This window comes from Rattus norvegicus, chromosome 4 (genome assembly GCF_036323735.1).
Source record: "Rattus norvegicus strain BN/NHsdMcwi chromosome 4, GRCr8, whole genome shotgun sequence".
Taxonomy (NCBI): Eukaryota; Metazoa; Chordata; class Mammalia; order Rodentia; family Muridae; genus Rattus; species Rattus norvegicus.
In genome coordinates this window covers 105,120,631-105,146,084 of record NC_086022.1, presented here as the reverse complement: position 1 = coordinate 105,146,084, position 25,454 = coordinate 105,120,631, and the positions used below count along the sequence as shown (strand labels likewise).

Here is a 25,454-nt window from a genome sequence, read left to right as displayed (position 1 = left end):
AATGGGTCTTGGCTTGCTTATCTAGCTTGCTTTGCAATGCTTCTTGGTCTTGAGTCTTCGCTTGAGATACATAGCCAATATAATTCCTGGCATCCCTGATGGTCCTAGCCCCTCCTGCTGACTTGTGCCAATTCACTGAAGCCTGGCTGTCTCTGCTAAGTGTATTATTGCCGCTGGTTCATGTTTGCTATCCTGACACTACTAAACTGGACTGTTGGTATAGTCATGAAGGGTTTGTGAGTAAACCAAACTGCCCATGATGATTCCTGTGAACTGAACTGCTGATTTCCAGACAACACAGATGGGATTGGCTCCAAAGAACAATTTCTAAACGGTCCACTGCCCCTGTATCCTAATAACCTTTCTTTTCCACTACCTGAGATGGGTGGTGGGCTAGAAGACAGGTAAAAGCATTTATGAACCATTATTAAAAGTAGGGCTGAGAAAAAACCCTCATTTTTCTTATCCCTTTTAAGCTTAATTGGGTTTTTTTTGATCTATTACTATTTTCCAATTTATTTATTTGGCTTGTGTAGGTCATTTTTCTATATCCCTGCAGTAGCCTTTTTACTTGGCACTGAGAATGACTGACTGTTAGCTGACATAATTTTGTTGTCCTTTAAAGAGCATTAAGTTTTATTCTGACTGGCAGCTAAGTCACTTGCAGATCAACTTCAAGACCTGTTCATAAGCTTTCCTCATAAATATGCCTTTATTCTTACCTTAATTCAATCTGTATTGAATGTCCCAGATTTTAACAAAATCTCTTTACTGTGTTTGCAAAATTAAACCATCTTCCAACCCTTTGTTAGCTTTAGGAACTGTTTAGCTTAAAACTTCCTAGTAGTTGTTCTGTCTGGTTAATTATTCTTTGTCAGTCTCTGCAAATACCACTCTAAGTACATATTCAGCCACAGACTCATACCTTGTGGAGATCATCTGAGTTCTTTCCCTGGTTATATTCCTCTTCTCTATTACTCATTACCACAAATTTTAGCCTCCCTTGCCCTGATCTCCAAATCTTCAATTTAACGAGACCACCATGTTCTTTTTGGAATCCCTCCCATGTGCCACATTCAAGAAAGTATCTCTAGCAAAAAGATAAGACTATGAGGATTCTCTTTCTGTTTCTTCTGTCAGTATTCACGGTCATCTGTCTACCGTGAAAAGCAGTTATTTCATAGTTGATGCATTCAAACTTTCACTTACAATTGAAGTAGAAATGTTAAAGCCAAAATGAACACAGCTGGGAATAGAATTCTCATCTTTAATTCTTTTTTAAAGTCGTGATACAATAATCCTGCAACACTTTTCTGGTCATCAAGGTTTTTTTTTTAAAAATCCTTTAAGGAGGAAGAGGATAGTAGAACCCCTACAGTATAATAGTAGAGGCAAGGGAATATTGGAGGTTTAAGAAAGGATAGGACAGACCAGGGAAGTAGCATGCAGGTGATTAGCCAAAACTAAGGCTCTAAAAACCCTTATTACTTTATAAGTTAATTAAAAGTTAATTTCCAAAAAATATAAATGCAGATTAACCTGCATTGATCGACAATACTTCTCTCAGAAGACATGACTTCTTGTGGTAACAGGGAGACCCTAGAAGCACTATAATAGCACAGGCTATAGTCACTATCTTTTGGCTGCCCACCAGAACAAGATGGTAAGGCCATATTGCTGAGGCAGGAGATATTTTGGCCATGAGACATAGAGGAATCAAGCTATAACTGACCTGAGAACTTCCTCCCTACTGGCTAATTTTACAGTGTTGGAAAGTGCTACACAGGCCACTTTGGGGAGGGAAGGAAGCCATCAATATCATTATTCAGCAGCAAACCTTACATACTACAATACTGACCTGCCAGAGAAAAAGCACTCACTAGTTTAAGGATACTGGGGTAGCCAATAGCTTTTCAATTGGATTTGTCATCTGATCCATAGAAGGGAATTCATAGCTGGTACTTTACACCTGGGCAAAAGACTATGGCTTAGGATGTTGAGGTCCTACAGGGTAACCAACTATTGATGGCCTGCTAAACAGTCATGTTGATAGATTAGTGATATTCTACCATGATTTGTGATAAATAGTGAACTCTCCTATAGCCTCATAACTTGGGACTCAAAACTGGTCAAAATGCTGAGAACAAATGACTACTGAGTGTCCAGCCCTAAATGACAGCTAAATCAACATCCCATTCAAAGCTCAGGGAATACCTCAGAAGAAGAGGTAGAAAGAATATAAGCAGGTGGAGGACTGCTGTGAAATACTTCTTCTGGATGTGACATAGCCACTGCACACAGAACTCATTACAGCTATGGATGCCTAAGTATACCTGCACAGATCAAACCAGTCAGAATCCCAACAAACAGTACTGACTGGACCCCATGGGTTACAGGGAGGAGTGTGGATATGAGTATGAAATGGGGGAAGATGACATGGACTGCCTGAGAGGAATGGGAGGGCAATCTGGGGTTAGGTATAATCAAGATACATTGCTTATATGTAGGAAATTGTCAAAGATAAATAAAACTTAAAAAAAAAACCTTAATTTAAGCATGACCATTTCTTGGTCACTTACCTTAATTTCAAATGGTACTAAAAAAAGTAACTTTTATTTTGAAATATATTGTTCTGAATTTAAAGTTATATTAAAATATGCAGAGAGTAGAGATAATAGGATTGCGCTGTTCTCTTATGCACAACTTATTTAATGTGCAAGCACCAAGAGCTTTCTTTTGTTCCCTCACAATAGTTTGTGTCAATCATTATCTTTTTTATCCTGAGTATAGAATAAGAAAACAAAATAATGAGGACATCTACACATAATCAGTATGGGAATAAACCGTGTCTTACAATGTAGAGGTGAGTTTACTTTTATGTACTGAAAAGAAACAGAGCATTAAGAATAAGAATATAAGAATAGAAAACTTAAAATAGTAATTTACCTCTTATTTGTCTGTCTACAACTCTCATTTCCTTTCTGATCTTCAGTGACCATTCATTAACCTGGGGAAAATTTTAAAAGGGAATCATCAGAAAAGCAAACATTCCTAGACAATTTTGCACATTCTTAAAAATTCTATATTAATTCTACATTGAGTATAGACACATTTATTTTAATTCAGCAGAAAGATCTTTAGGGCCATTTCTTCCTTTCATTCTTTCCTTTTTTTCTTTCTTTCTTTCTTTCTTTCTTTCTTTCTTTGTTTATTTATTTATTTATTATATATAAGTACACTGTAGCTGTCTTCAGATACACCAGACGAGGGCATCGGATCTCTTTACAGATGGTTGTGAGCCACCATGTGGTTGCTGGGAATTGAACTCAGGACCTCTGGAAGGGCAGTCGGGTGCTCTTAACCTCTGAGCCATCTCTCCTGCCCCCTCTTTTTTCTTTTTAACTAACTCTTCGATCACAGCACACAGGCACTCCAAACTGTTTACAGTCTGGCAGGGAGGAAGAACACTTTTAGAAGACTTGAAGGTATGCTAGTATTTTTTACATGGTACCTGGGCAAGAACAACCTTAGGACAGCAGAAGATCTTCATCCTTTATACATAATTATTTTTAAAACTACTCTGCCTGTGTTGGGAACTTATCTTTTTATATGTTATTTTTCTTCTGTCATGGTAACGCTGAGGCACTAAATGTAGCCAACTGGAGATACTGGGTGTAGGGACTCTAATAACTAACACATTCTCATGCAGAGAACTGCTTTCCAATTCTTTTATTTATTTATTTATTTATTTATTTATTTTTTCCTCAGAGCTGAGGACCGAACCCAGGGCCTTGCGCTTGTGCTTGCCTGGCAAGCGCTCTACCACTGAGCTAAATCCTCAACCCCTCCAATTCTTTTTTTTTTTTTTCAAACATACTGAAGAAAAATCTGAGGTGTCCACTGATGGATAATTAAAAGTAAAATTTATATTAAATTACTGGATGTGTTTTGGTGCATGACTCAGAAGAACTGAGTGGCTTTGCTACTTCAATGCCCTTCCACCACCAGCCACTTCCTGAAAGGGCTTTCAGTATTTATATCTAATCAAAAATTCCATATTAATTGTAAAGGAACAGAACACAAAACTTTGTAACATTCACACACAAGTACATGAGTTAAACAGTTTCAAAATTCCTATCAGTTAGATGTGTTTCTATTAAATTTCAAGTTTAACATTCAAAATTTATATAATATGCAACTAATCATGTTAAAGTATATAATTGATGGTGAAATTTAGTACAACTTGCTACCAACCCTTAAAATCTTTTCATCACCTTGGAACATACATAGTACACACCTTAAATAACCCCTTATCTCCCCATCTACCAACTCCTTGATAACCAGGATTTTATTTTCTGTCTTTATAGAACTGGTTGTTCTGATTATTTGATATAAAAACATTTATACAGTGCATGCCCTTTGGTTCTAGATTCTTTCACTTCATAGTATGTTTTCAAGGTTCACCCATGTTGTGGCATGTAAGTCATCTTTTTTATGTTTTACCTTCATCTCATTATATGCATACACCACAAACTTGGTTCTCTCTTCACCTGCTGATGGTCATCTGAGTTTGCCACCACCTTTTAGCTATTGTTAATATTTATGTATAAAAAAATACCAATTTAGGGGTTGGGGATTTAGCTCAGTGGTAGAGCGCTTGCCTAGGAAGCTCAAGGCCCTGGGTTCGGTTCCCCAGCTTAAGGGCACTGACTGCTCTTCCAGAGTTCCTGAGTTCAATTCCCAGCAACCACATGGTGGCTCACAACCATCTGTAATGGGATCTGATGCCCTCTTCTGGTGTGTCCGAAGACAGCTACAATGTACTTATATATAATAAACAAATAAATAAAATCTTAAAAAAAAAATACCAATTTAACTAGACTGGGGCAGCCCAAATGACACTTAGCATTTTAGACATTTCCAGATGACTCTAATATTCCTTAAGGGTTAAGAAACACAGTCTGAGACCAGGAGTTCAACAAAATCTACAAACAGGTTTCCTAAATATAAACATACTGTAAAGAAAATTCAAAATAGATAAAAAGAAATTTAGGGGCTGGAGAGATGGCTCAGTGGTTAAGAGCACCCGACTACTCTTCCAGAGGTCCTGAGTTCAATTCCCAGCAACCACATGGTGGCTCACAACCATCTGTAATGGGATCTGATGCCCTCTTCTGGTGTGTCTGAAGACAGCTACAATGTACTTATATATAATAAATGAATAAATCTTTAAAAAAAAAAGAAATTTAGACAAATATTTATTTAGTTTCAACAGTACTTTACTAACAAATCTAAGGTATTTAAATAAGTAGGAATGTAGTAATAAGGTTTTTAAAATCAATAGTAAGTTAGACTATGTTGTGAAAACCATAAGGAACCTACAGAATGGTTGAGACCATCAGATTCATTCACTGAGGCTATTATATGCCAGATACAAACTAGGTGAAGGAAACTGAAACCAGCAAGAAGGCATCACCTACAACCAGTGCTGAAACAAAAGACGTACAGAAACTGATTGTCCAAATCCTAGTTCCATCAATCTCTGAAGCTAATTCCTGGTGGATTCAAAACACAACCATGAAATAAAACTCATTACACCAGTGTTAACTGGAAGGCTAGAGACGCAGTCAGTGATAGAAGGCTTGCCTACCACACAACATGAAGTCCTCTCTTCAAGCCCAAGGTCTAAGAATTGATGTTGTCAAGTTAGAGGATTTCTTAAAACAAGAAACAAAACAAAACAAAAAAGCAAAACACAAAAAATACAAAACAAAAAGCAAATAAACAAACTAAAAGCAAAGAAATGGGGCTGGAGAGTTGGCCCTAGTTAGGATACATGCTCTTGCCAAGGCCCTGGGATCCACCTCACTTATATGTATACACCCACACCCAGACACCCACACTTAACTTAAAAATAATTTTTAAAATTAAGTTTTAAAAAACATAAGCAATATCAGAAAGAAAAAGGGCTGACATTTTTATTTAAATTGAAGGTATGAATTTTTATTTTGCATAAGACTATAATTAAAGAAAAACAACACAAATGGGAAAAAGATATAACCATACCAATAATAAATAAAAAAAACATTTTTTTAGTTTTTGAAAAAAATTTAGATTTATGTGTATGAGTGTTTTGCCTACATGTCTTGTACTACATATATGCCTGGTGCCCAAGGAGTTCAGAAGAAGACATCAGATCTCCTGGATCCAGAGTTAGGGATGGTTGTAGGTATCATGTGAGAAAGCTGAGAACCAAACAAAGTACTATATATCTGTGTGTATAATAAATATATTATTACATAATATATAACATATAAATATATAGTTTCAACATAAGTTTTCTCATACACTATCCTAATTACAGGTTCTTCCATCTACTCCTCCCAGTTTCTCCCCACCTCCTCTCCCATCCAGATCCACTCCTTTTCTCTCATTAGAAAAGAACAGACTATCCCAGAGATAACAAAATATAACAAAATATATAGTAAGATAAAATAAAACCATCATATTGAAATTAGACAAGGCAGGCCAACAACAGAAGGAAAAGAGCCTAAGAGAAGGCACAAGAATCAGTTAGTTCACTTACCACACACTCAAGTCCCACAAAAATACTAAGCAGAAAGCTAGAACAGACACACAGAGGACCTGGGGCAGGCCCATTTAGGCCCTGTGCTTGCCGCTTCATTCAATCTCTGTGAGGTCATATGAGCTTGGCTCAGTTAATCTAGAGGGCCTTGTTCTCCTGGTGTCCTCTATCTATGCCCTCTGCCTCCTTTTTCACAGGGTTCCCTGAGCTTGAGGTAAGGAATTTGAGATATAACCTATTTAGAGGTGTGTGCTGAACAAGTCCCCAATAAAACTTATAAAAAATTTGCATCCAGGATATATGAAAGTCTCTTATACATAAATGTCTTCTTTTAAAAAATCAATTCTGAACATTATATGTGGGAATTTTCAGGATAATTTAAGTCTTTGAACATGACCTCATCTTCTTCCAGAGAAATCTTCTATTTCTTCTACCAAACATCTAACGTGAGTGGGCTGGCAATTGGTTATCTGCTGAGGATTGACTACAACCAGCTCCAGTATTTACGAATGCCAGTCTGTTTCCAGTCACTTCTGAGGTCTTTTTTTCAGAGTTATGTGCCAGAATCCTTAGTCCTTGATTCATCACAAAATTCAATCTGTTAGCCGCAGAGTCTGTCAACAGGTCTCCTCAGAGTCTCCATTTCTTGGTCAATGCACTAAGCATGAGAGAGCGCCTGTCACTGAGCATCCCAGTCTTTTATGACCCTGACTATAATGCTATCCCACTGCTTTAAATGCTTTCAACTAGTTGTATTTTTTGTTGACTTCTGCTGTTTTTGGCAAAGGGTTAGTTTAATATAATTCATAATTGCCATCACAGTTTTTTAATTTAATACATCCAACTCATGTTTCATAAAAAGACCTGGAATTGAACACATTCCAGTAGCAAGAAACATATATGCACCCAAACTCTGGGGTCTAAACAGCACTGCCATTATAAGTGCCACTATAAGAAATAGTGGATTTTGGGTTCCAAGATGGGAACATACAAATCACACCAAGATATATATTGCACTAGGAAGCAAGGAAACACTCAGAGATCATTAAGATTATGTTTAAAAGTGACAGAAACTCTTTAGCACCACTGACCAACTTGTATTTCAACATCGCACAAAATAATGGTGAAAAGTGACTATGACATATACACATAGTAAAATCTACTACACTAAAATGGCACTGGAGAGAAAAAGCATGTCACATCTCTGGAAAGCATTATGCCAGTCCCTTATTCTAAACATTAGTGATTAAAGAAAGAGCAATTGGGCACTCACTTCTCTTGCCTTTTCAGCACAAAGTAGGCATGTCCAGGTAACCAAGCATGCCTAACAATATTATTGAAGACTGTCAGCTAACAACTAAGACAGGAATGATGAAATTAGAAAAGAAATTACCAATCAGAAACCATTAAAAGACAGTTCAATTCAGAAAAGAGGTACAGATAGATGCTAAGGAATTTCAAGAAAGTGTTAATGAGAAACTACAGAGCCAATCCATGTGCAGCCCTTAGTTGCTCTCTAATACTAGAGAAAAACTCCTTAGACCAATCAAATTCAGTTTATTAAAGTAAAGCAAAACAAAACCCAATCACAAATCAGGCAACTCCAAGAAGAGCAAGTTCTGAGAAATCTAACCAATATGATCAGATGACATTTACAGAAAACGGAGGAGAGCCAGAAAACTATGCAGGTACTACAGTTTCTTAACAAGTCAACTGGTTACCACTTTGCTAGTTAATTGGCTTTAGTATCTCTTACAATTAATCAAACTGTGATTAAATTATATTGATTTGGTAGATGCTAATCTAATGGGTCCAATTTAGATGTTCAATGCAAGTCCATGTCCCATTGTGCTATTTAATTGAATAGCAGCAAAAGAAAAACCATGCCTTAGATACCTGGTTTACATGACCTGAAAGCAGGTGACCAAAGTTACTAGGAATATTTTTAATGAGACAAGCAGCCAAATACAGTGGTACACACTGGTAATATCAGCTTTCTTAATATCTTAGAAGGATCAATAATTCCAAGCAAGGCGGGGATACATGATGTCTTAGTTTGGTTTCTATTGTTGTGATAAACATCATGACCAAAAGCAACTTAGGGAGGAAAAGGGTACACTTTTCAGCTTACAGTTGTAATGCGTCAGGAGAAGGAACTTGGAGGCAGGTACTGCAATAGAGACCATGGAGGACCACCCATGACCACCTGTCTAGGGAGGGCATAGCTCAGAGAGCTAGGCCTCCCACACCCATCATTACAATACCCCACAGACTTGCAAGAACCTGTCTACAAAAAACAAAATGAAACTACTTATCATATGCCTTTTAATGGAATATGCTAGAAATATTAAATAAGTCTTAATCAATTATAATTTATTATAATTTATTAGTTATATTAGTAATAAAATTATTAAAGAAATATTAAACTTGTGTTTCGAAGGAATTCAAATCTTTTAGTCTTCCCCACCTTGTAAGACTTTTATACAAATATTTCAAACTCCCATCTCAACACCTTTGTTTACACAAAGGCCTTCTACTGCACTCCAGGAAGTAGACAAAGCAGTGATCCTTTTCTTCTTTCATTTCTGATGTGACAATTCTTTTTCAGACAAGCTGAGTGAATCAGACTATGAAGTCAGACCCTAGCCAATGTGGAAAAGACACAGTCACCACCTGAGTTAGAATAAGAACCAGCTGCACTTGCTGTCTCTGTTGGTTGACTCTTCTGAGCATACCTTCGTGGTTGATAATAGAAGTTTGCCTTGCCCAGACATGACAAGCTTCAGGAGTGGTGGTGATCTCTTTCATTTCTACCCAGAACTAATTCTTAACATGTATATAGTATAAAGTTCACAGCCTCCTTGTGAGAAATTCTTGATTAACTTGTTTAATTTAGATCTCATCAAGTTTATAGCCAACTTCCATTTCACATAAAATGACACAGGAAAAAGCTAAAAGCAAGGCACAGACCTTGCAGGATGATAAATGGTCAACTTTAAAGTCTTTACTTTTTTTTTTAAATGTTACCTTTTTTTTAAATGTGGGGATTATATTTTTAAAATGAATGCATGGTAATGTCTCAAAAATTCTACAACACCCAAACTTTTCCCTAAAATCTTTGCGTTCTGAGCCACTGTCCAGTCTGGCCTTGAACTCTTGCATTCAGGAAGACTCCTTCCCAGACGACCCAAGTAGTTGAACTGCAGGCCGCACTGCATCTCTTAAAACCTTTTCTTATTAAGAATATTCATTCCCTGTTACATTTTGCTCTCTAGTATAAAACTGAGCGTGTGGAACTTAAATGAGACAAGCATACAATTTCACGTTAGAACATTATGTAGACCATTTTGTGGTATTTGTATACTCTTCTTGAAGATATGGATTTAGCTTTGTCATCCGTAAGTTGAGATAGAGTCTAAAGAAAACAATCTCATGACTATTTAAATTTATGCCTGGTATGTACATTACTTGTTTAACATTTCCATTATTTTAAATAATAATAAATGTGAATGCTAAGGAGGTGATGTCAATTTCTCCTCTGGTAGAGTACCCATCTAAAAAAATAAAACATGCACTAGAAAATGGCAGAGTTAATGAGGCTGGCTTGACAGCTACACTTCCGTAATCAAACTAAAGTACTTGAAGGACAAGTTTGACTTCTGCACAATGCTTGTCAAACATCAGGGCACATACTAAGCACTGGGGATAGTCCTAATTTAAAATCTGATTCAATGGGTCTGGAATGGGACCCCACACGTTCAATATGCTGGGTGTTGGTAGGTACTGTTGGAGCAACTCAGTAATTAGGCTGAGTGTAAAGAACGCACCTTCACTACCCCTACCACAGCTCAAGCTGCATGGCTTTTAATGGCCAATTACTGCAGTAGCACTCTTCTTACATGACATGCGAGAAGAAGTCTCGGACAAGTTTCTCGAGATCAGAGAGCCGAGACCTCTGAAAGTAGGACTCAAACTTAGGCGGCTGATTATTGGTTCCTAAAATAACTCAATTTACAAGCAGATCTAAGAATTCAGAGTAGGGGCAGAACTATTTTCGGTAGCATTCTTATGGGTAGGATCCTGACAGAACTACTGAGCTTTTGGAGTAAACAGAAAGTCGGGCTTCCCTGCACTAAGAGGTGAATGCGAAACGGACCTGCCCAGCAAATGCCTGGACCTTTTGGGGATCCGACCCGGTTCAACGCACACAACCTTCCGGTCGGGGCAGGTCCTCCGGGTGGTCTGCAGACCGGCGTGGGGGCGGGGCCTGCGCTTGAGAAAGGTTCCGGGCGGCCCGTACCACTGCACGCAGGGGAGAGTGCTTCCTCAGGGCCGGGCTGTGTGGCGCCTCAAGCGCCTAGGAGCGAGGCCGGGGTGCTAACTCCGGCCCTACGCACCCGGGTTGGACGCGGAGCAGCAAATGCGCACTCTTCCTCACAGCCCAATCCTAAACTCTTCCCTCGGCCCCTCGGCCAAGTGGAAGGCCCCGGAAATGGGGGCCAGCCGGAGAGCGCAGCTAGCTATTCCCACCTCCGCTGCCCAGCGCGTAGCTTCCCCGGTCGCTGGCCCTTACCAGCTCTTTGGGAGGCTTCTCTTGGGTTTTTCCAAACAGCCCCATGATGAACTGAACTCCTCCTATCCCTTCCGACTTTCCGTTCCCTGCGCCCAGGCAGGTCACGGGCAGCCGCCTGGGCGGGGCTGCGAGGAAGGGAATCAGACGCCCAGAGAAGGGCGCGGCGGCAGCAAGGGTAGTACGCACGCGCGCAGCGCAGGCGCAGAGTTAAGTTGGGTGGGGTTCTACAGGCCGGGGACACCGTTGCGCTTGATGAGGGCGGCTTAATATAAGATATATATTGCCTACACCCAAAATCTGTCACCTAATCCAGAAATATGTATCTCAACGCTGTCACGCATATTTACAGTCACTTCCCAGATATTTGTGGATGGGTTTCTCTTTATGGCTAGGAATCATCTCACAGACTGCAAATCTGTACTCCTCTTAGCACCTATTCGAAAACTTGACCATCACCTTCTTTCCCCTCTTTAGGAAGTCTCAAAAGTTCTAGCAATGAGCTTATGCTAAAGCCATAAAAGAAATATTGATTCAACAGATTGTAACATCTGTTACACTTGTGAGATTAAGGTTAAACAGACCTGCACAAGTCCAGCTGAAACTAACTTTTAAATAAGATACCACAAAAGACTTCCATTCTGCACCTATCGAAGAAATGGATTCATTGACAAGGAACTGTGCAAGGGAACTTGGGTCCCTGGAAGAAGAGGAAGCTACTTCTACTGCCTCTCATTAAAAAAACACATCATGGGGCTGGAGAGATGGCTCAGCGGTTAAGAGCACTGACTGCTCTTCCAGAGGTCCTGAGTTCAATTCCAAGCAACCACATGGTGGCTCACAACCATCTGTAATGAGATCTGATGCCCAGCGACAGAATGCTCATACACAAAATAAATAAATATTTAAAACACACACACACACACACACACACACACACACACACACACACACACACACCATGGCCAAGATGGCCAAGAAGCAAGTTGGGAAGAAAGGGTTTCTTACGAATACAGACACATTACTGTTCATCACCAAAGGAAGTCAGGACTGGAACTCACACAGGAAAAGAAGTAGGAGCTGATGCAGAGGCCATGGAGAGATGTCACTGGCTTGTTTCTCCTGGCTTGATCAGTTTGCTTTCTTATAGAACCCAAGATTACCAGCCCAGGGATGGTACCGCCACAAGGGACCCTACCTGCTTGATCACTAATTGAGAAAATGTCTAATAGCTGGATCTCATGGAAGCATTTCCATAACTGAGGCTCCTTTTTTTGTGATAACTCCAACTTCTGTCAAGTTGACACATAAAACTAGCCAGTACAATGGAGAAAACTTTAAAAACCCTATTTTCTTCACCGAAACCTTAATGATAAATAAAAATAAATACTCTCTAACAGAACAGAGGCAACCTGGGGCCATCATCATATTTCCTCTGGAAAGGAACAAGTTAGTGTATCTTACAGTTAAGTCTGCATATGTTCTGGCTTTTGTATCGTAGCTTTCTTTAAATTCTAATATGGCCACTGTCTGGGTGGAGAGGAAATCAGACTCCTTTCTTTATCATGTTTTAAAATGTATTGTTATGAAGATTTCATACATGAATGTAATGTGTTGTCCACATCCATTCCTCTTACTCCTTCCTTGGCCTTTACTGATTTTTGTGTCCTAATTTCTTTTAAAATACAAAGGAACTAAACTGGCATGTTTATGGACCCAGCTGCAGTCCGCGCTGTCCATTTTAGTTTTCACTTTCACCCGAATGGGCACCAGGTAGCAACACGAAGCTTTCCTCTGTGCCTAGCTGCCCTACCGCTTCAGGTGGGTGTTGAATTCTTCCTAAGTCTGGGCCGTCCTTGTGTTTTGTCCGTGAGCCATTGGTTCATTCTGAACTGGTTGGATGCCCTGTTATTTTGTTCTCAGTGCATGCAGGTGGAGGATTTGTCTACTTTTGCTTGCTTTTAGGGCATTTGTTTATTTGTTGCCAATTCAGCCGTTTCCTCCTACTCCAACAACTAATTCTACTTATAGCAAACTTGCCTCTTTTAATTTGGAAAGTCTATCCGTGCCTAATCTTAAAGACACTGCAGATATGAGGCATTCGTCTTACTCTATCGCAACAAAGGGAGAGTCAGAAGAGTCTCCCCAGCACAAGTCCTAGCCTCAAGGAGAAGCCCAAGACAATGAGTCCCAGCTCTGCTTCAAAGGAACCACCATATTGGTTCAGCTGGGAAGACACATATAGGGGATGACCACATTGTCTTCAGCCCCTCTATATACCATGAAATTTACAGGATAAATCTGAGATGCTGTTTTATGTGTCGTATGGGTGCACCACCTGTCAGTTAAAAATCTGTGGCCCAGGGTAGGGTAGAACATGGGATGTCCTGGAGGCAGAAAGAATTCTGGGATAGAGCCAGGCAAGGGAGATTGACCTGGGAAGAGGTGACCACACTGACTCATGGTACCTGAGTATAGGTAACCAGCTACATGGCAGAATATAGGTTAAAATAATTGTTATTTTAAGTTATGATCTAGTCAGATAAGAGTCTAGCTATATGGCCAAGGTATGTGTGAATATATTTTGAGTCTGAGTCATATTACTGGGCATTTGGGTCTGGGGGGAAGAACCAGATCTAACTTCTACACACTGTTGAAAAAACTCACCTGAGGCTGAGACCTACCTCAGCTATGATTATAATTGATGTAGAAATCTGACCCAAAATACAGGCCCATCCAACTAACATAAGAATTATAATTTTCAGGGAGGAAAAAATACACTAAAATGAGAAACAGAAAATCAAAGAAAGAGAAAATAGTTGGTTAAAAGCTGCCATTTGACACTGTAGGGTGTTTGTGTTTGAGTGTTACATCAATTTAAAATCAATTAAAAACTGAGGGATGGGAGAACATGTGATAGTCGCTCCTGACTTCGCCCTCAGCTAGGAGCCTAAGCAGTAGTACTAGACACAGACAGACTATGCTACTTACAGTTTAGAAGCATCTGAGAAAGGAAAAGACGGGATCCTAGATAAAAGAGATCATAGCAGAGCTTTGGGAAGCTGTCAAAATTGTGGAGCCAGTAAAGGACAGGAAGTTAATGAGGAAAATGTATACACTGTGTCAAACCTTCTTAGCCTTTGACTACTTCACAATTTTCTCATTATTTGGTATAATGGAAGTGTTTAAGTCTAGTTTCAAAACTGGAAAAAATCTATATTAAACCTTACCTACCCCCAAAATTCTCATTTTTAGCCCATTAAATATTTTATGTTTATTTAGGAGGGTGGTTTTCATGTGTGCATGTGTGTGCATGTGCTATGCATGTGCATGTGTGTGTGTGTTCTGTGTCTCTTTCAGTTGCTTACATAAGTTTTCATCAATGTCAATATTTATAGCTATATGACTCTATAAGAAAATGTATGATTTAATTATTTCCCTGATGACCTTATTTCCATTTTTACCTGACTAAATACTGTTCAAAGTGTAGACACTGCTGAAATTTTAAGCTATACTATCTTTTCTTCGAGGGCTTTGACATAGTGAAACCATCACAGATTTATTTGGAATAGAGGTAACCTGAACATATGCATTATAATATTATGACCTTCTAAACTAGGACTTGGAATACCTTCTCCCCCCTACCTTCCCAGTCCTTGCTAACAATGAATAGGACTATTAAAAACATTAACTTCATGAAGTTCTTAGGCAAATGGATGGAACTAGAAAATACCATCCTGATTGAGGTAACCCAGTCACAAAAGAACACACATGGTATGTACTCACTGATAAATGAATATTAGTCCAAAAGCTCAGAATACCCAAGATACAATGCACAGACCACATGAAGCTCAAGAAGAAGGAAGACCAAAGTGTAGGTGCTTCATTCCTTCTTAGAAGGAGGAACAAAAATACTCAAAGGAGGAAATATGGAGAAAAAGGGTGGGGCAGAGACTGAAGGAAAGGCCATCCAGAGACTGCCACACATGGGGATCTATCCACATGCAGTCACCAAACGCAGTCACTATTGGGGATGCCAAGAAGTGCATGCTGTCAGGAGCCTGATATAACTGTCTCCTGAGGGCTCTGCCAGAACCTGACAAATACAGAGTTAGATGCTGGCAGCCAACCACTGAACTGAGAATGAGGTCCCCAGTGGAGGAGTTAGAGAAAAGACTGGAGGAGCTGAAGGGGTTTGCAACCCCATAGGAAGAGCAACAATATCACCCAACCAGACACCCCAGAGCTCCCAGGGACTAAACCACCAACCAAAGAGTACACATGGAGCCACCCATGGCTCCAGCCGCTTATGTAGCAGAGGGTGGCCTTGTCAGGCAACAATAGGAGGAGAGGCCCTTGGTCCTGGAAAGGCTCTATGCCCCAGTGTAGAAAAATGCCAGGGCAGGGAGGCAGAAATGAGTAGGGAGGTGGGGAGCACCTCATAGAAGTAGGGGTGGGGGGATGGGATAGTGGGTTTCCTGAGGGGAAACTGGAAAGGGGATAACATTTGAAATGTAAACAAGTAAAATATCCAATAGAAAAAAAGAAAGAAAGAAACTGTTCTGTGTTGGAGTCTGGAGAGATGACTCATCAGCTCAGGGCATTGGTTGCTCTTCCAGAGGACCCAGGTTTAATCCTCAGCTCCCACACGATGGTTCACAACCATCTGTCATTCTAGTCCCAGGGATTCAGATTCCTCTTCTGGATTCCAGAGTACCAAGCAGGCAGGTAGCACACAGATGTAAATACAAGCAAAATAACCTTCATGTAAAACACAAATGAATGAAACTTCAAAGAACATTTCAGTATTGCTAATCTGTGAACATAAATACTATTTTGTGTTTCTTTACATGTTTAAATTAGTATATGTTCATTTTACAAACTGAGGGGCTTCACTCTTATGTTTTCAGGTGAATGAATCATAAGAATTGTTCATATTCACCCCATTGGCTTCTCTTGTCTTCCCTTTCTCAGTCTCTCTGTCTCTCTGTCTCTCGGTCTCTCTGTCTCTGTCTCTGTCTCTCTGTCTCTGTCTGTCTCTGTCTCTCTGTCTGTCTCTCTGTCTCTCTGTCTCTCTCTCTCTCTCTGTCTCTCTCTCTCTCTCTCTCTCTCTCTCTCTCTCTCTCTCTCTCTCTCTCTCTCTCGTGATTCCTTCCTACTGAAAGGACTCTGGCCAGCTTGAGGGTGATGAACGTGGCTCTGTCAGGCCTTGCCCTTCCCCCCCCCCTTCCCTCTGCATAAAAACCAAAAACCATTAGACTACATTCCTAAAGCTAGCCACTGAGGTCTATTCCCTTAATTGGCCACTCCCTCCTCCTGAAACTGGCTACTAAGGTCTAGATATCAAAGTATTGAAATCCAGCAATCAAAAGCCCCAATTAAAATTAAACACCTCATCTAACGCAATGCAGGGCTTCCCCTTGTACCTTTATGAGTTGTCATATTCCTATGAGCCATGCCTGTCTGTGTGTCTGTCTGTCTGTCTGTCTGTCTCTCTCTCTCTCTCTCTCTCTCTCTCTGTGTGTGTGTGTGTGTGTGTGTGTGTGTGTGTGTGTGTGAGAGAGAGAGAGAGAGAGAGAGAGAGAGAGAGAGACTGACTTGTGTTTGTGTTTCAGACTCAGGGTGTTTTGTGTGTGTGTGTGTGTGTGTGTGTGTGTGTGTGTGTGTGTGTGTGTTTTTTAGGGGCGATTGTGCTGTTTGGATTGGTTGATTATGTTTGTTTAGGGTGAGATTACTCCAGTTCTATACATTTTTCCCTGCTGATGATTTAGTTTTGCTTTTCTTTATGGCTGGTAACACTATATTGAGCATCTACACCACATTTTCTTTGTCCACTGCTCCATTGGTGGGCATCTACTGACTGTGTAAACTGTTTATTTTAATATTGTTGTAATAAATAGAGACATACAAGCATCGCTATGGTAGGCTAAGATTGCTCTGCATATATCTAACAGTAGTGTCATGGTGGTACTTCTGTGTTTTCTGAGAGAACGTTGTCCCAGTTGCTGTGAGAAGAAATCTCTATGTAGTTCTAATTCACAGGTCATTAATGTCCAAGGATTTGACATTTTTCTCCTATGTGAGAATACTACGTTCAGTTCATTTGCCCATTTGTTCATTGGGCGTGGTTTGTTTTTCCTTGGTTTGGTGTGTGTGTTTACGTTTTTGAATTCCTATTTTTGTTTGTTGAGTTAGAGTCTCACTATATAACCCTGGCTTGCCTGGAACTCATAAATGTTGTCCTGCCTCTGCCTTCCCATTCTTAGATTAAACACTGCCTGAATTAATTTTTTGAGTTCTTTGATATACTCTTGTGTAGAAATGTTAAAAGTTTCCTCCCATAGTGTGGACCATGTCTTTAGTCTGTATTTCCTATGATATACAAGACCTTTATCAGTTCATGCAATTTCATTTGTCAGATATCACAACTATTTCCTGGCTGGTTGGAGTCCTTTACTGAAAGATTTTCTGGATGTTTTGAAGTGTTCTTTCTATATTTTCCTCTAAATGTTTCAAGTTTTCTAATAAGGTCCATGATCCATTTTGACTTTTGTGCAAGGCAAGAGATAGGAATCTATTTTCATTCCTTGGCATGTGGCTCTCCATTTTCTTAGCACCATTGTTTGATAAGACATGGTTTTTTAACAAAGCATACTCTGGGCTCCAGATAACTGTACTTGTGTGTATGAGTGTCTTTCCCTGTCTTCTATTGAAGTCCATTGCTCTGTATGTCTGTTTTTGTCCCAGTGTGAGGCTGTTTACATTGCTATGCATCTATATTGTGATTTGAAATCCTGTAGGGGACATCTCTAGCTGGGCTATTTTTATTTAGAATAGCCTTAACTAATTCTATGTCCTTATGATGCTGTGTTACCTGGAAGGTAAACTCTGTAGTTTCAGGAGGTCCCTAAAACTGACCAGATTCACTAAACCACTCCTTACCAAAGAAAGCAGTAAAAGCAGCAAAGACTTTCAGTTTACAAACCGAGTTGTAAAGAAAATTCTCAGACCAGACTGGAAGAAGTAGAAACCATTTAAGGGGCAAGAAGAGGTTTAGACCAACTCAGGCATCTGAAAAGAACACTGTCCAATCTGCACAGTGTGTTCCAGCTTTGTGAGCTGTCACCAATGCTGGGATGGGTAATGCAGCTGTCTTTGAGTTATTTCTGCTCCTATAAGTAACCTCTCACCTACACTCTTATATGTAACTCCAATAAAACTCAGGTTCACAAAGATGGACTTTGGTGGTTGGCTTAGTTAGGGTTTTAGTGCTGTGAACAGACACATTGACCAAAGCAACTATTGTAAGGACGACATTTAATTGGGGCTATCTTACAGGTTCAGAGGTTATGGCAGTGTCTAGGCAGGCATGGTGCAGGAGGAACTGACAGTTCTACATCTTCATCTGAAGGCTAATAGGAGAAGACTGGCCCCAATGTGGTTAGAAGGAAGGTCTCATTGCCCATCCCTACAGTGACACACTTCCTCCAACAAGGCCACACCTACTCCAACAAGGCCTAGACTCCTAATAGTGCCACTCACTGGGCCAAGCATATTCAAATCACCACAGTGGTATTTGTACTTTGGTCTGTTGCAGGCAGTCTGTCTGAGGTAAGAAGATGTTTGTGTTTTATCTCCCCAGGAAAAGTTTTGTCACATAACATGAAATTTAGGATTGTTTTTCCTAATTCTCTGCGCAATATCATTGTAATTTTGATAGGAATTTGTGGAGAGCTTTTGGTTCCCCTCATAGAAATTTTGGCAAGTACCTGTCACTTGGGCTCAAGGAAGTAGGCTCAGATAAGAATATTCACATTTGGGCTAATGCAAAGATCAAAGTAAACACAGCCAAGGAATGTGTGACTTACCTTTTGTCTTGATAATCCTGTTAAGCCCCCAGACCCAGCGACTCTGGGGACCTGATTGCTTTGCTTGATTACTACCTGGTGTGATCTTTTTGTTCTTTGCCTTGCTTGCTCACTTTGTCTTTGATCTGAGAACTGACTGTATTCTTTGAATGTACCTAGATTGATATAAAAGCAGACTGGAAAAAAAATAATAAAGCCTCTTCATCATCGCATTGGCTGGAGTCCTGTTATAATGTTACCTAATTGTCTTTTCCTTTTCAATCCTCATTCCCTCCCTTTGAGACCCTGTTGACTAACTGAACTGGCTTGGTCAGGAATTGAATTGATCATTTGAACTAACACAATAATATTTTTGTGGACTCATGAGCACTGAAAGTCTTTCTATCTTTGATCTCTCTGAAAAGACCATAATAGCACAAGATATTCCAAGACCAAGTTCTCAGCACAAAGATTTATTTGCCTCAGAGGAACAAAGGTAAGGGAATAAGCAACAAAGACAGGAGATAGAGGACAAAGGAGAAAGGAAATGGAACAAGGGAGAGGGGGCAGGGATATTTGTCTCAGAGGACAAAGGACTGCCTCTGGATAGAGAAGAGACATGCAACACATAGGAAAATGGCAGTGTATAAAGGGAAAACTCTGTGTTAGGATGACTTGCCTTGTTTGATTGGACATGTTACTTAGGTGAGCCAAAGGGAGCCTTTGATTGCTGGATTTCGGTACTTTGATAGTTGGACCTTGGTATTTAGCCTCGAGGAGGAAGTGGCCAAATTAGGGAATAGAACTTGGAGGTTAGCTTGAGGAATGTAATCTGACCATTTTTGGCAAGGAAGAGGAAATGGGGGAAGGGCCAGGTCTACCAGAGCTGAGCTTGCAGTCAGGTCCACTAGAGCCCTTTCACTGACCTTTGTTTTCCCTTTTCAGGGTTCTAAATTTTTGTTGTCTTGGATAATGTCTTAGTTATTGTTCTATTACTGTAATAAGACATCATGACTAAGGCAACTTTTGGAAGAAAGCATTTAATTGGGGGTTGCTTACAGTTTCAGGTTAGTCCATGTCCATCGTGGTAGGGAGCATGGCAGCACACAGACAGGCATGGTGCTGGAGTGGTACCTGAGAGCTCACATCTAATCAGCAAGCTGTAGGCAGAGAGCAAACTAGATTGGGCCTGCTGTGGACTTTTGAAACCTCAAAGTCTATCCCAACAACACACTTCCTTTAACAAGGCCACATCTCTTCTTTTTTTTTTTTTTTTTTAAGATTTATTTTATTTATATGAGTGCACTGTCACTGTCTTCAGTCACACCAGAAGAGGGCATTGCATCTCATTACAGATGGTTGTGAGATGCCCTGTAGTTGCTAGGAATTGAACTCTGGACCTCTGGAAGAGCAGTCAGTGCTCTTAACTGCTGAGCCATCTCTCCAGCCCTAAGGCCACACCTCCTAATTCTTCCCAAACAGTCCACTACCTAGGGACCAAGCATTCAAACATCTGAACCTATGAGGATCATTCTCCTTCAAACCAGCACAGTTAGGTTTATTTCTAGGTGTTTGTCTTTTATTTTTCTTAAGCTATTGTGAATGGAAACTTTACCCCTAAGATATTTCTCAGCATGACTACTACCATTGTAGAGAAGAGCTACTGACTTCTGTGGATGTTAACTTTATATCTTTCTGCATTTCTTTTTTTTTTTTTTTTTTTTTTTTTGGTTCTTTTTTTCGAAGCTGGGGACCGAACCCAGGGCCTTGCGCTTCCTAGGTAAGCGCTCTACCACTGAGCTAAATCCCCAGCCCCTCTTTCTGCATTTCTAAAAATGTTAACCAGATATAAAGGTTTTCTGGTGGTCTTTAGAATTTTTAAGTATTAGATGCTATCATCAGCAATGTATCATCGGCAATGTATCATCGGCAAGTACAGATAATTTGACTTTTTCTTACTTTTGGCTCACTTGTTTCTTTCTCTTGCTTATTGTTCTCCCTAAGTCTTCAAGCACCACAATGAATAAGAACACAGAAAATACTTTACGTGCTGCTGGATTTAGTGTACTTTCTCTCACCCTTCTCCCATTTGTATAATACTGGCTACAGGTTTCTCATATTTAGCCTCCGTTATAGTCCTCACTTCTTCAGGACTTTTATTATGAAGAGACACTAACCTTTGCCAAAGGCATTCTCATCAATTGAGATGGCCATGTGACCTCTAGCCCCAAGTCTATTTACATGCTCTATTACACTGACTGATTGGCATAGGTTGAAATTTTCTTATATCCCTGAAATAAAACCAACCTGATCACAGCACATGAACTTTTTTTTTTTTTATTAACTTGAGAAATACTCAAGCACATGAACTTTTTTTTTTTTTTTTTTTTCGGAGCTGGGGACCGAACCCAGGGCCCTGCGCTTCCTAGGTAAGCGCTCTACCACTGAGCTAAATCCCCAGCCCCGCACATGAACTTTTTAATGTGCTGTTAAATATGTGGCCTGTATAAAAGACACAAAACATTGATATTTTAATTACAAGCTGTAAGCCTAGATTGGTCAGGTTCCATGCTGTTCTCACCAAATCCATACCATATGCCCTTGTTACTTGTGGTTTGAGTCTCAGTGGGCCGCTTTTGCTTCATCAGTCTGTCCTCAGGATGCACTTCTCTTGGCCGCATGCTGCCGATCCATCGAGTCTAACGGAGACTGCCTCCTACTCTCTCCTCTTCTCTCTCCTTTGCTTCATGGCCTCTCTTGAGAGCCCTCACTTAACTCTCAGGTCTCGCCTCTCTCTCTATTGCCCAATCACAGGCTTTATTCCCTTATTAACCAATAGGTTTAAACTGGGAAGTAAAGTTACACAACAAAGGTGTAAGTGAGGACGCACTCATCTAGACGGCAACCAGATCTTGGGGTTCAGAATTCAGCATTTGTATACATGGCAGCAGACCAAACCCAGGCAGTTTGCAAGTATCTTCTAAGGAAATATTGCATTTGCATTTATCATGGAAGCTGGTCAGTAGTTTTCCTTTTTTGTTTTGTCCTTATCTGTGTTTGTTACCAGTGTAGAATGAATTTAGTGATAATCATTCTCTTTCTATTTATGAAGTAGGAAGGGGCATGACTGTTAATTCTTCTTTAAAGGCCAAGTAGTACAGCACTAAATCCATCTGGTCTTGGGCTTATCTTGGTTGAGGAATTCTTCTTTTTTTCAATAATTTATTCAGTTTACATCCTGAACAAAGCCCTTTTTTCCTCTCCTTTCAGTCCCACCCTTACAAATAATTTTCCTCACTAGCTTCTTCCTTTCTCAGATAAGGAGAAGCCCCTCTTGGGTACCACCCTCCCCTGGGATCTCTAGTTGCAGTAGGACTAAGCACATACTCTCCCACTGAGACCAGTTTGTTTAGGGGAAGGGGGATTTAATGGCAGGCAACAGAGTTAGAGACAGCCCCTTCTCTAATTGTCAGGGAACTCACATGAAGATGCACATCTGCTACAAAAACATGCAGGGGGCCTAGGTCCAGCCTGTGTGTACCTTCTGTGGTGACCTTTGCCCTTCCAGCTTGATCAATTCTATTCCTCACTCTTCCACAAGACTCTCCGATCTCTACCTGGTATTTGGCTGTGGGTCTCTGCATCTCTTTCCATCCACTGATGGATGAGGCCACTCAGGAGACAGTTATGCTAGGCTTCTGTCTGCAAGCATAGCAGAGCATCATTAATAGTGTCAGGAGCCGGCTGGCTCTCTCACTGGATGGGTCTTAAGGCAGTCATTGAATGGCGGTTCCCTCAATCTCTGCTCCATCTTTATCCCTGTGCATTTTGGGTTGAAGGTTTTGTGGGAGGGTTGATGTCCCCTTCCCTCCACTGGAAATCCCACTTGACTATAGGAGGTGGCCACTTCAGTCTCCATATCCTGCTGGTAGGAATCTCAGCTAGGGTCACCTCCATAAGATCCCCCAGGTGCTCCCCCATCCCAGGTCTCCAGCTAGTCCTAAAGATGGCTGCCCCCACTGATTTCCAATCTCCCAACCCTCTCCTGAACCCCCTTCTCTTACCTGATCCCCATCCTCTTCACCTCCTCTCCCACCCAGCCCTCTCTCCATCCACCTCTGATGACTATTTGCTTCCCCTTCTGAGTGAAATCCATACAACCTCCCTTGAGTCCTCCTTATTCTCATTCTCTTTGGGTCTACAGATTATAGCATGATTACCCTGCATTTTATGGTTGATGTCCACTTATGAGTACATACCGTACTTGCCTTCTTAAGTCTGGGTTACCTCATTCAGGATGATATTCTTATAGAAAAAAAAAAAAACAGAAAAACTACATCTTGATTGGCAGTTGCTGGGGAAACAAGCGAGAAGTTTAACAAGAGCCAAGAATATGCCTTATCTGGCACATTTGAACCCTGAATTTCTTGGGCAGGTTTGTGTGTCTCCCATGAGACTTTTCAAGACAGGGGGTAAAAACCAAAGATGGCTTCAGCTGAGACAAAATGGAAAAACCTTTGCTCTGTCAAACCGTCTACGTTCTATGTCTGTTTGACTCAGGTAGAGTCATCTGGGAAGAAGGAATCTTAATTGAGGAAGGCATTGGCATGTATGGCAATCTTTTTCACTAATGATTGATGTAAGAAAGCCCAGTCCACTGTGGGCAGTGCCACCCCTGGGCAAATTTAACAATCCTGGAGGAACAAGCCAGAAGCTGTACTCCTCCATGGCTTCTGCGTCGGGTCCTATCTTCTGCCTTGAGTTCCTGTACTGACTTCCCTGGATGATGTGCATTGTTACCTGAAAGTGTAAAATGAAACGAATCCTTTCTCCTAAAATTGTTTTTGGTCACGGTATTTTATCACAGCAATAGAAACCCTAAGACATCCTAGAAGGGTCTTTATTGCTCCATGCATTTAAAAAGATAACTTTGCTAACTACAATAATCTTTGTTGGCAGTTACTTTATGAACTTGAAATGTATCATTCCATATTGTTTTCCTGGCATTTAGAGTTTCTCCTGAATGATCTGGTATTATTCTAATGACTTTACTACCGTCAGTTGGCGTTTTCACCCACTGCAGATTTTAATATTGCTTCTCTGTTCTTATCCCTGGCATTTTTCTTTTATCTTGTATTTTGTTTCATGTGGTTACTGAGCATTATAGTCTAGGGCCTCACACCTCAAAAGAGCCCGTCATGAGCTGCTTTCTCAGTTCCATTTTAAGACAGTGTCACTCTATAGGCCACGATGACCTTGACGTTGAGATCCTCTCTTTTGCTAGGATTATGGGCTAGGACCACCAAACCATGCACTCTGTGTGTGTGTGTGTGTGTGTGTGTGTGTGTGTGTGTGTGTGTGTGTGTGTGTGTGTGTGTTTTGAGATAGGGTCTCTCTATGCAATTCTGACTGTCCTACAGCCCACTATGTAGACAAGTCTGACCTTGGAACTTACAGAGCTCTGTCTGCCTCTCCCTCCACTCACTGCCTTGTGTGGCTGTCTCCCCCTCAATCACTCTAGAAATGCCTCCAGGCTTCCACCTTACAAGTGCCCCTTGTTTTCAGGTCTTCAGAAAATGTTAAGTCTCAAACAATAGGCTCCCTCTCAAGAAGAAAATGTCACTGAGAGTGACAAAGTGGATATCTGGTCTGCCACACAGGAGAACTCACTGTCACAAGTCCCCCACTGGATTGAAGACTTAAGCCAACAGCACTTGTCCTGTGGTTTAGACTGCCAATCTGTATGAGCACCACAGACTAACTGACTGCACGTTGGGAGCTCCCTGCCAGTCTGTGGTGACCAGGGCTGCCTGGCCCACCTTCTGGCTATAGCTTCAGTTTCTCTGCCTGTAGAGTGAGGCTGAATCCAGCACTGGATCCAGAAGTTTCTTCCTATGTTTGCAGCAGCCTTTCTGTTTCTGTGTGCTTCTCTGTCATCCTTTTCTTGACAATCAATGTTCTTCTCTTTCTTTTTGGAATAATTTGTCCTTTCTTACCAGGATTCTCACTCACAGAATCACTTAGATGTAGGTTCTAATCTGCTATCTATAGAAGTCTAGAAATACTATTTGCAATTTTAAGTTTCCCTGTTTACTAATCTTTTTGCTTACATGTTGGCCACATGGATTTCTTTAATAAATTGCCTCTTTATATCCATCCCCATTTTCTGTTGAATTGCCCTCCTCATTACCTTCCTTTCCTTTGTGTATTTTTAATGAGAATGGTGTGGATTTTAAAAATTAGCTCCATGAGGTGGCTGGAGAGATGGTTCGGCAGTTAATAGCACTGACTGCTCTTCCAAAGGACCTGGATTCAATTTCCAACACCCAGATGAACGGTCACAGCCATCTGTAACTCCAGTTCTAGGAAATTCTATGCCCTTTTCTGGCTTTCATGGACACCAGACATGCACATGATGCACAGACATGCATGCAAACAAAACACCCACATA

The 25,454-nt window shown here is 40.6% G+C and overlaps 1 protein-coding gene across 2 annotated transcripts in view; it reads right to left on the bottom strand.

The window, feature by feature from the left end:
• The window catches only part of Chmp3 (charged multivesicular body protein 3), a 46,003-nt gene extending 34,778 nt beyond the window's left edge, over positions 1-11,225 (bottom strand). Inside the window, 2 exon segments of one of the 2 annotated variants that reach the window (NM_172331.1) lie at positions 2,947-3,007; positions 11,160-11,225. In NM_172331.1, the coding sequence (NP_758834.1) occupies positions 2,947-3,007; positions 11,160-11,204 (106 nt within the window). In that variant the 5' untranslated portion in view covers positions 11,205-11,225. 2 annotated transcript variants of the gene reach the window in all.
• Positions 11,226-25,454: the final 14,229 nt, after the last annotated feature.